The 12,515-nt window shown below is 40.3% G+C and overlaps 1 protein-coding gene across 1 annotated transcript in view; it reads right to left on the reverse strand.

Annotated features, from left to right (window-relative positions):
- The window catches only part of LOC311152793 (bifunctional heparan sulfate N-deacetylase/N-sulfotransferase 3), a gene marked incomplete at both ends in the record, with an annotated part of 41,804 nt that extends 29,553 nt beyond the window's left edge, over nucleotides 1-12,251 (reverse strand). Inside the window, one exon of the mRNA XM_084204175.1 lies at nucleotides 11,271-12,251. Within this exon, the coding sequence (XP_084060301.1) occupies nucleotides 11,271-12,251 (981 nt within the window). The remainder of the gene's footprint in view (nucleotides 1-11,270) is intronic.
- Between the last annotated feature and the right edge of the window lie 264 nt (nucleotides 12,252-12,515).

Genomic DNA, 12,515 nt, shown 5'->3' on the forward strand with positions numbered 1-12,515 from the left:
GTATTTTTGACTTCTTGGATCTGGTTGATGGTCAGCACAGAGGCAATGTGAGTTTTGTTAGCCCCGGTGGAAGCACTCTGGTAGCCCAGCTGCAGTCACAGACAGCCCCTGGGCTGCCTCAGCCCTGAGCACGACAGGCCATCCCATCCCTCAGATGCTGTTCCAGGTCACTTCTGGGCCACTCTGCTCTGCCTGCTTAGTCTGGCTTGTCTCCATCGCATCCCACCAGCAGCAGATAAACTCTAAGGGCTGTTCATTGATTTGTGTAGACACTTGTCTGGCTCCCAGGAAACGTCAGGCATCACACCTCTGCACCCCTCATTAGCCAACCCACACCTCTGCAGCTTCACATCCGGTCTGCAAGGGTGCACAGTGCTCTGTCACAGATTAAACAGTGCCACGGCTGTTCCGTCCAACTGGACATGTGTTTTATAGTCACCCAGCTCGGAAAGGACAGAGGTTGTGATCTGAGCTCCCAGCTCCACATTCATTATCAACAGCACATGGCTCCTTATTTAATGCTCCCTCACAGGCCAGCTCTAGCTGTAGTTCCTGCTGAAGGCAGCAGGCAGATTTGGCTGCAGGACGAGGAGGGCTGCCTGCGAGCTCCAGGGCTGCAGCACATCCCAATCGCTGACTGTGCCCTCTCACCCTGCCACTGGCAGCGAGTGGCTGGAAACACCTGCAGGGCTCAACTCTGGAAGAAGATCAAGGCCTAATCCCTGAGCAGCAGAGAGCTCGGGGCTCAGATGATGTGCAGGCAGCTGCAGCTGGGGCACGGCACCAGCAGTGCTCTGAGAAGTCTGTCCCTGGCCACGTTACTCTGCCCAAAGCAGCGACGTCTGAGAGGCGCAGTTTCAGGCCGACCTCTACACCATGGCTGGTGTACAAAAGGTGACATTCTGTAGAACACAGTTTATCACAAATTTGATTCCAAAACTGTTATATTCCCAAGGTGCAACAGCCTGCAGCTCCTTTCATGCTGCTGCCCAGGACCTGCTCTCCACGTCAGGTCTCCAAAGCACCTCCTTCCCTTCCTGCTCTGCCCCACACATCCTATCCAGATAAGAAAGGAACAGTAACCTCACTCCAACCCCCTGCCAAGGGCAGGGACACCTTCCACTAGACCAGGTTGCTCCAAGCCTCATCCAACCTGGCCTTGGACACTTCAAGGGGTGGGGACACCACAGCTTCTCTGGGCACCCCGTGCCAAGGGCTCACCACCCTCACTGTAAAAATCTCTCCTTCCTGATGTGCGATATAAATCTACCCTCTTTCAAATTAATTCTTGGACTGAGGGAGGAAGACTGTGAAATAAAAAAATAAAAATCCATTTCTTTCGGTAACACAAGTAAAAATGTAGTGTCAGTGTTACATATATCAAATCCAAGAGAGTGTGAATATGGCCTTCTGGAAAAACCTCAGCCTTACTTTTATATTCAGTGCCAATATTTTCCAGACCTCAAAGCCTAAGCCTGGACAAACTAAGACCCACTTATCCCCAAAAGGCCTACAGGCTGTGCTTCCTGCTCAGCACAATATTAAATAAATAAGATTTAAAAGTCTGGTCTACATCATTATGTAAACAGAGCTCAAGAGTGAGCAAAATTCATCTATTTTTCCAATGCACATAGAATTCAAAGCACTTAAATTTCGATACTCTTTTCCCACAGAGTAACAATGGCCACACTTAAAACATGAATCTGTTACATGATTACAGGAAAACTCAACTCCACAAAGCAAGCTATAACAAGCTTCTATTTAGGTATCTTGGAAGAAGTATTGGAGACTGCAAGCTATATCTAAAACGCTGACACCAAGCACCTTGGGGTTTGCTTGCCTCTCGGCTGATACTTTCCCCCCCAGGCAAGACTAAAGCACAGGATTTGTGTTAATGCTGAGTTCTGCATACTAGAGAACAAAGAGTGCAAATGAATGAAGACTCAAACCCCGTACAGAAAAACCAAAATAAACTGGTTGCTCTCCCTGCTTAGCAAAACACAACAAAATTACCACATTACTGGCATATTAAAGATCATTCCACGTGCTGGGCAATGCATCGATGCCACAGTTCATTCACAAATGCTTCTTAAATGTTCTTTTCTTTTCCTAATAGAGCCAAAAAGATTCCTCTGCTTCTAATACTAGAAGGAGAATAAAAACAGCTATCTACCTCTGTCCCTATGTTTCAGGTGAGCTAAGAAAAAACAGAAGTTCTTTTCCTATGTTTCATCTTTACTGACAGAAAAAAACAATCTTTAACAAAAAAATTTTCATTTTCTCACTCTGTCTGAAAGCTCCAGGTAAGATACAGATGGGAATTCAATGTTCAGCTTGCTCACCAGCCAAGGGTCACAATTTATGGTTTTCTCCTTCTCTTTATGAGTGGTTCTAAAGCTGTTGAATCAAATTCCCCAGCTACATCAACATTGGTATCAAAGAAATTACAAAAAAAAAACCCCAAAAAAACACAAAAAACAAGCCAACGTTTCCATAAAATAACAAATACATCTCTTTTCTCAAGCCATACTTTTATGATTATATGCAGCCAACACAGAAATAACGTAACAACTTATTTCAAGTTAATAAGAATTTTGACAATTTCATTGGCTCCCTCATTGTACCCAGTCTAAAGGACGCAACTGCAGAAAATCCCAAGACTTGTGAGAAAAAGGGGGAGGGGTGTGATTTTGTTAGAAGTGTTAATGCACACATTACATGCTCTCAGGAGTGCTTGCATTCCTAAAAGACAAGATTACAAAGGCTAGATGCGCCCAGATAAATATCCCAGCTGGCAAAGTCTACACTTGCAGCCTCAAACCAACACACAGGAATCCAACTGAGCTCTGCATTTGATTTACTGCAGGAGACTGAGAACATATCTTAATACAAATCCCCTGCCAATATTATACTCCTTGCAATAGCATATTTCATACTCTTTTGCCAAATCTAATTTTTAAAGACTTACATAATCCTTCAACTTCCTTTTGGATATTAGCCTCTATTCTGCTGCTTTTATTGGCTATTCAGCCTACACTCAAACATCTCTGTGCCTTACATTAAATATTTTTATCCATCCTCACTGTTTATACCCTGCAGACATCTGCAGCCTATTGCTTCTGCTTTGGTCATCGTTACTTACTGCATTCTTTAGCCTTTATATTTTCATTTTTTTTGCTCAGATGTCTCCTGATTATTCTGGTGTCTCTAAGCACTCTCCAAATATTTCTAATCCAGCAGTGAAGAAATGAGCACATTCTAGAAATCTGCCCAGTCAGTAAGATGAAGTACTTCACTGATGTAAAATATTTTTCATAGTCTGTTTGAATTTAAATACAGCTTGCAGTATAAACTTAGATACAATTTAGTATTCATCTTGTTTTAGGAGAGTCTCAGGATTACCATTCTCAACACTTCTATTACCTTTAACAATGGCAGTAGGAAAGGACAAGGGATAAGAGGAATATCTTGCAGCATAAAATAACAATTTTTACAGAAATGCAAAATTGATTTTCAGCCTCCTTTTGAGTACCATTAGCACTCTATTGAAGACAACTCTGAGGTATCTTTAGTCCAAGTCCACTTTAAAATGGAGAAGAGACACTTGGCTTATTCCTAGGATTGCTAACACTAAAAGGCAAGTAAATGGGAGCTTGAGGAAGAGCTGTGGCTTATCAGTTCAACAAAAAAATGCAACTAGTGTTCCCAAACCAAATCAAACCTGTCTCCTCTGGAGAGTTTTTGTCATGTGGATTTACTGACCTGGGTTGGAATGGATTTGGGGAACATTCTTCTGCACAGTCACAGGCTTTTTTATTTGTCCTCACCACTGTTCCTATTTTCAAATGGATTGCAGTACAATTTCTGCAATATAAAGTGGTTTTAAATTTAATTTATTACTTATCTGAGATATGAAGCTACACTTCAAGGAGCAACAGTAATTCATCTCCAGGACTGCAAAGCGAAAGAAGGAATCTCCTAAAGAGTAACTACTTCTAAAAATTGGTCGTAAGGTTTTTATGGTCTGTGCACAGAAAATAAACTGAATTGGAAATAGATAGGGAATTGTTATTCCATGAGGGGCTACACATAAACTGGCAACCAACTGCTTTTCCTTCACATGGTTTTGTAAGCATGGCCACCTAGAATCAGTCATGTCATTGCACTGACCTTCCAGGATGAACAGGAGAAGCAAGGCCACTTCCCATGCCACTGTACTGTAAAGGAAATGAATTAGGAGTCCCACTGGATTAGGACTTCCAACTCTCATTTTTGTCTTCTCACCAGACTGTGCCCCCTGATGTGACTGTAGAGCGGGATGGAGGAAGGCTCACTTTTGCTATCATGTTTTACAGTTAATGACTTTGATTTCTAGATCTGTCTGCAGTTTGGTTTTTATTTGTTGGCTGTGAAAGTTTTACTCCGTTCTGTTAGCAGCAGGAAGTGGATGGCTAACTTGTCACTGAAAAAGCCCAGAATAAATCTTGCAGCAGCCACTCGTACATAGCTGCTGAATCAGTGCAGCTCTGCAGGAAGCTGTAATGCATTATTATTGTTTGTATTATCGAGGTGCTTGCTGAACAAAGAGCCTCTGACCAAGAGAGCTCGCAATCCAAGCAAAGAGAGGGACTGACAGGACAGCAGCTCGCGTCTCCGTGGCCACATGGATGGACCCAACCAGTGCAGAGTTTAGGTAACGCTGACAACACTCAAAGTGTGCACAATCACATGCATTTTTTGTTATGCCCATGAAAATAGTCACCTACATTCCTAAAGTGTGTACTTTTAAAAAGACAGAGGAAGACAGACCTTGCTAACCGTGTGGCTGTGAACCAAGAATTACCACAGTGCAGGCTGGCACACTGGGTGGACATAAGCATTTCTTATGGATTTCTTTGCATAGGAAGCCTTATGCTCAAGAGTAAATATATCTCTGCACAATATATTAAGTCAAGGGAAAAAGCAGGAACAGCATTACCAAGTATTCAGAGTTGGATCACTTGATCTCAGGTGAGTGTCATTCCTTAAATTTCATTTAAAAGAGCTCTTGACTCCATTGAGAACAAGAAGACACCATTGTCACATTAAGCCTAAGGATAGCAAAATGTTCACCACCACAGAGAAATATGGAGAATTTAGAAATGAAAACAAATTACTCTGATTTTCTGGAAAGATGCAAATGACTGAACCCACAGTGCAAATCATCTTACTTGGGAAAGCACCAGCAGAGCCACAGAAGCCATGATTTCCTTACTTTGGGTCTATCCTGAAGAATCCAAGGAGTGTATAACCAATAGTCAGATCAAGTGCTGGGGTACAAGAGCTTGAGGCAAATCAGTGTCTTTGCTGTCAAAGACCTCACAGGATTTACCATGCCAAGAAACAGTTTCTGCAGTCTCTCTGAAAATAAAAAACTGCAACTCAAACGCATTTTTCTTCTCTTAGCTACCTGCCACTGAATTTATAACAGCAGAAGATGGTGCAATCCTTGACATATCACTGTCTCAAGACTCAGGTCTGCATTAAACATTTTTAGGTTTTCATGTACAGTGTCAGAACATGACAATTAAAAACCAAACTAAACAAAAAGCTCCATCAGATTCAGTCATCCAAGTACTGCAAAGCTAAACAGAGGGGAAAAAAAATACAAAAATTCATTTTTCAAAGAAAACCAAACACAAAATACCTGCTGAAACAAACAAGAATTTCATCAAAAGCAGAACTAATGGAAACCACTGAATTTACAGGAATGAAGGCTGCAACACCAAAACTGCATGCACAGTTATTGTCATTATCCACCACGGATAAACTGCTAAATTAAACTCAGCACCAAGCTTATTCCATGGATTTGGTTGTGTCCAGCTCACACAGATGCAAAACAGGAGGAAGAGGCCTACCAGGAATTACCAGCATTGCGTTGGCAGCCCCAAAAGTGTCACACTCAAAGCAGAACCAGCCCCTCTGCCTCCCTCTGCAGTCCTCTTGCCCTGGGCGAGGATTTTTATCATGCTTTTAACTTCAAACATCAGTATGATTTTAACAAAAAGAGCTGGGCTCTATTGAGCAGCAGTTGTATCCATCTTAATAGATTAAAATTCACAGAGCCTGGCACATAAACCAAACTGCTTTTAGAAGTTAGATGTTATGGTGACTGACTGGTAGAATGTACTATATGCTGGTAGCAGCCCATAAAATATTAAGACAATTTTATAACTTTTTAAAAAGTTGTATTTTAGTTCTGAAATCAAATTCTAACTCTCTACTGTCTCACAGTGTGCAGTATTCCACACTACTACAGGTGACAAAATATGCTCAAGTAAACCAGTCTTGCTAGGGCATCAGACAGCTACAGAGATTGCCCAGTCAGTAATTTTCCTTCTCCTTGACACTTCTGAAGAACTGAATGCACTTTTTACCTGCGATTTCCAACAAGTGAGTAAGAAATAGCTTAGGAGCTTCAGGTCAAATTAAGAAAGAATGCATGTACACACACAGCAGAGACATTCCACAATGGTATACAGGTATTGCAGCTAACCCCCTGGGAAAGCAGAATGATTTAGCAGAACAAAAGTTCATTATCATTAATTTCTTATGTAATTTAAAGACGTGATTAAAAAGATTTTTTGAACGTCCCCGAAGGAAAGATTTATGGCTCAGTGGTTCTGCAGCTGACGCATTTGATGACACATCTGTCATTTCTTTTCTGATAACCTTCTACGTGATCCCACAGATAAAGAAACAATCAACTTAGAGAATTAGACTTCCTCCTGTGACAGGGACCATCCTTTGTCTTGACAATTCAGGCTTTCTGCCTGAACCTTTTAGCCTTTCTGCCTCAACACAATATATATGGAAAATTCTCTTGCAAGGCAAATATTTAGGTCATTCCTGTGCACGAAAAACTGAACAGCCAAATGACCGGATTTTTAAAATTTATAGCCAAGTCATCTGCTTTGCCTTGCGAAGTTCTGGTTTCTTTCCATGCATGCTGCAGAGGGTGAAAAGATACTTAATGGATTTTAAATAACTGCAATAATTTAAGCAGTGCTGAGTAATATGGATGAATTTAATCCAGGGAATATACAATTAGCTCTTAGTGGGGAAATCTGTTATTAAACAGAACTATATTAAACAAAAGGTTAGGCCACCGATGTTACTAAGAAAGCAACAAACAAGTGACAGCACTGGCTATGGAAAATGGAAGAGGACTGATCTGACCCAATACAAATGTTTATACTTAACTAATGTTTAACTAATGTTAGTCACTCTGGAAACAATTTATGAACAAAGCCACATACTTTTAAGGTGCAATTCACTTAACCAGGGCCTCCCTGAAGATGAGCTGTTTTTCTGTGTTTATGTCTACTATGGGCATTTAGAGGAGTAGCTCCATTAGAGGTGTCTGCCTCATAAACCTCGACATCCAGGCAAGATGAGAGACTGTATGGAGACTGAAGGGCTAAGAATTGATTCCTTTTGGCTGAACCCTCTCCATTAGCAGCACAATGTTTATCACAGCTCTTGCCTCCAATTCTCCAGTGATTAATGCTGGAAAACTACAGCCTGAGTCTTGTACTACCCACTGCAATGCACATCTACACTAACCAATGCACTGCCCAAGCACTCCCAAACCAGAATGACACAAAAGGATCTATCATCCCATTCCAATAATGGATATGGTTAATACAAAGATTTTTCCTTGGCAATTATAAAGAATAACTACAGATATAGAAAAAGGTTAGACTTACCTGAAGAGATCCCCATCCTGACTTCAATTCAGTCTCTTTTGAAAAGCACACAAAGGGTCAGGCAGTCAAGAGGAGCTCAAACAGCTAATTATTAGGAAAAAATAATTTGGCAGTGTTCTAATTTTTCATTTTAAAAATGTGATTAACTCTCAAGGAACTCCAGCAAGTGCATATATTGGGGAAATGAAGGGAAATGTGGAGGGCCAAGACCACCAGCACGGAAAAAACTGTCGTCAGGGAAAAAACCCACATTTAATTTCCCCTCTTTTATCATCTGCTTCTCCCTTGAAAAATCTCAATGCTTTATAGTAATAAAAATTTCACAAAGATTAACTCCAACAAAAGAAGATATTAAATTAGTAGACTGTCAGCCAGGACAATCACGGTCTATTAAGATAAACTTATTCTGTGGATATCTAGGTAGATTATTCTCTGTATGTCCATTTAAATGAATTATTTGCACTGCACAGGCTCTTAAGTCCTTCTAAAAGAAACAAGGAAAATAAAATATAACATTGTCACAGCCTAATGGTCCCTCCTGCCTGACAGACAATAGGAGAGAAAAAAACTTACTGAAAAATGAATGTTAGGTTGATTATTACCAAGCTTATTTTCAAAGTGGGAGGCAATTAGACCATGGAAACATTCTCTTCCATTATTTCTATTTTACCAGAGGAAGATAAAGTACATAAATATAAGGATGGATGGTTATTGTTGATGCACAGTGAAAGCTACTCAGTATCTTATATCAAAGAACTGTGTCCCATCAGCCCAGATATTACACACAGACTGGCAAATCTCTAACAGGTACTTATTAAAAAAATCTGAACCACTGTTTCAAGTTGTTGGGGTACTTTTTTTTTTTTTTTTTGTAATTGAAGAATCTGTGGTGAAACTAGAATAAACTCAATCTGCTGTTTAACAAAACAAAGCATTTACAACAGGATTTAGGTTGATAAACTATGTTTGTAAAACATTTTCAGAAGGGCTCTTTACACTTGGTGCTGACACAATAGGTACTTGAGCTGAAGTAGCACCTCTTGGCCTCCTCTTTAGAGGTACAGAAGACACTCATTTTGGAAGGCCTGCTTTTGAGATCAAAATATAACACTGATAAAATATTACCACTAAACCTTATAATAGTAATTTTTCAATGTTTCAATTCACATACTTTAAAGGAGAGGGAAGTTAAGCTTCAATGGGTTAAGCCCCCAAATATTAATTATTTTGGCCACTTTGGAAATCTATTTTAGATATCTAAAGAAGAAATTCCTTTGAAATCACGATCTTACATGCAGTCAGGATCTCTCTCCTTGGAGACACTGTCTCCTTGGAGACAGTCAAAAGGCACCTGGCCATGGCCCAGCTTGAGCAGGGGGCGTAGAGCAGATGACCACCTGAGTTTTGCTACTGGTTCTGCATTAACCTTCCAGTTTCTGAACTCCGTGCTATCACAGAGTAGCCAGAACCAACCCTAGAGGTCTTCTGGCTCTTGGGAGATTCCTCAAGTTTCAGATTGATTAGCAACAATAGAATACTGGTAGAAACATTGCCCTTACTCTCCTCCCGCTCACAGCCTAGCAGCTGTGAGTATATGCAGAAAATATTAAAAAGGAGATATGTCAAACAAAATTAAATCACAAAAGAGCATCCTCCTTAATTCTATATTGCCAGTAGTTAAAATGAAAGCTTAGTGGAAATAAGCTAATTTTGAGTACTGAAATTATACCAAGTCAACATTTGTAAACTCTTTCACACTTGCAGCGCCAAATTCTCCGTCACAGTCACTGCAGCAGAACTCAGTAAAACTCCTGTTTAATGAGATGTCATTTATCTGCAAATACACTTTACAATAACGTATTTCCAACTACTGCAAATTGATTTTGTTTCATTCCTTCCACATGTCATTGTGCCACCGAGGATAACTCCTTTGATATTAATAGTAATGAAGATGCATTGCATCTGACAGTCCTAACAACATGTTTAATACAACATTTTAACTACAAGTAGATGAAGAATCAGAAGGGAACGCTTTTTTTAGATTCCATTGTTTCAGAACGCAGTCCTGTATAAATGAAATTATCCTACTTAAAAGTTATTTCCACTTTGATATTACTTCTATTTAATTTGACAGTTTTATTTTGGGAAGATTACTTTCTGACATATTGCAAATTATTTTCCCCAAACAATATGGTTTATCCTGCTGTATCTGCTGTAATCAAATTTGTCTCAATAGTCTCCTGTTTCTGGTATATAACCCTGGCAATTAAATATCCCAACTTATTTTAAAATGACAATCCTAAGGTGTCACTTGCAAAGAGAAACAATACAAAACATGCTGTCTCCCACTGCTGTTGCACAACACGGTGATGGATTTATTCAGGCTTTATTTCACCCACTTCGTTACCAGAAAGTGTTGCTTCTGCCGAACAACACACATTCTGCCAGTGATGTTTGTCAGATCTGACTCTTCTCCTGCCATCTGAGTTTGCATTTAGGAGACTCTCCAAGCATGCTCCCCATCTAATTCAAATGCTGCCATCGTGCTCTCCACAGGAAAACCATTTAGGAAGCTTCACCTTTATTTCTGCTCTCTCCCACGTGATTTGTTTGCCTAAGGAAAACACCTACTTAACAAGGAGGTAAATCCCATTTATAATTGCATGTACAGAGGATGTTTCAGAAAAGAGTGTATGTTGCAATTTTAAATCAAATTGAAAGTTTAACTGCAGGGTCAGGCCTCATGTTTAAGGAAGCACTGTATGAAGAACTGCTGTAGCTTGACAAATATATTAACACTGAAAAAAACCAAAAAACATGGTTAAAAATGAAACAAAAAAACCCCACTGCACATGGTGCTGTCCTTGTCTTTCCATCTTGCAGTTCCTCATTCCATTAACCAAGTTCAAAGAAAACATTCTCCCTTATTTTTAGCACAAATAGGGCAACAATCAGTATGATACAGATTATTAGCTTCTACACTGAGTTGTGAAAGGTGACCTCCTACTACCTGCTTTGGGACAACACTCCTCACTAAAAGCACAGAAGAAATACTTACAGGGAGAAATAATGCAATGATGTTAGGGCTACTGGCCAACAACTATCACCTCACTTGAACAGCACAACAGAGTGGAAAAGGACTTTCAGCAATGTACAACTCTAAACATAAAAATGGAAATTATCAAGTCATTCAGCAACAGAATAAGCTTTCAAGACCAATAGTAACACAAACCCTCCTTGCAAGCAAGTGCCATAAAACAGAGAGAGATGAGAGAGGTGAAATGCTGCAAGCAACTCCTGACACCCAAACCTATTCAAACTCCAGTCTACCCTTCAAAGTTTATGCTGACATTCACTGCTGCTCACTGCATTTACCTCCTGCTTGTAAGACTCTCAACATGTGCATTAAGTATGAACAGCTCCAGGGTGGAGCCCTGAAGTTCCACCTCAGAACAATTATTCACTTTCAGACTAAAAAAATCACTTTGCTGTAAAGACCATTAGTTTGTGCACATACTTTACCTGTACGTCGTTGGTGTTCATCCTTGTTCCGTCCTTGCCAACGAAGATATCATCTATGTCAACCAGAATGTACCTATCCAAGGATAGTGTGAGCTTCTTTCCAGAGAGGAAAGAGATGGCATCTATGAAAATCAGCTTGTGCAGCCAAAAATTCAAGTTATTGCCGAAAAGGACTCGTTGAATCCCATCGTGGAGCCCCAAGTCATGAATTACCGTGGCATAGAGAGCACTTATAGCAGCAGGTGGAGAAAGGTTTTCTGGTGTCTTTACTTTTGCAAATATCACTGGTTGATAAGTTGTGTGATTAATCTGGAAAACGGCCCAGTCATTTCCAAGCAAGGGCCCTTTCTCAAGCTTAGAAGGTTTAGTCACATGGAGCAGTGGGGAATGAGGGTTAATGCAACAGTCCTTAATACCCAGATTGCTGTGGATGTGGAAAGGAAAACCCTTCAACTGAAAGCTCTGCAAGCTGTTCTCATTGCCTTTGTGAAATCCGATCACACCCACACCGTATTCTATACAGTACTTATCTAGAAGGCCTCTGTTCCAAGAGTCCATATTGACGTACTTAAGAATATTTTCATATACTATGAGAGCGTATTTGCCTTTGTTTTTGTCTATAAGCACTGGGAGGTCACCTTTCCCAGATGCAATCTCAATGTGAAACTGAAACCTGCTGGATTCCAGAATTGTTATGATATCTTGGCCTAACGTTGAGTACTGGCTTTCCACAAACACCAGCACTACAAGGTCTGTCCTCAGGGGATCAATAGGCTTCGTGGTCTTCATCTCCATCAGCTTGTATGGCAACAGTTGAGGATCACCACATTCCACTTCTGAAGAGGTCTCAGGAAGTTCATTTTCCTGTTTGTAGCCATTATACAAATAGTAGGCAGAAATAACTATGCTCACCATACAAAAAGTGGCCAGCAAAATTACTGTTCTTTGAAAATGTCTGTGAAGTTTCAGGATAAAACTCATGGTGTTTACTTGCCTTAGATAGCTCTCAACAGCGGCATGAAAAACAAACACAGATTCTCAACAACTTGTTCCAGTCCTCTGAAATATTTATGTCACCATTGCAGCACACACATCTATCTTCCACAGAGCTTTACTGAAGGTACAGTCTAGAAGAAAAGAAAATCAGAGATTTAAATGAGACATGACCTTGTGAAGTATCATCTGCTTAAACTAATGGGGAGCAAAGAAATCACTGCCAGCCAGAGGTTTGGAGACCAACAGCTC

The sequence above is a fragment of the Fringilla coelebs genome (genome assembly GCF_963513975.1).
Source record: "Fringilla coelebs genome assembly, chromosome: 4".
In the NCBI taxonomy this organism is placed as follows: Eukaryota; Metazoa; Chordata; class Aves; order Passeriformes; family Fringillidae; genus Fringilla; species Fringilla coelebs.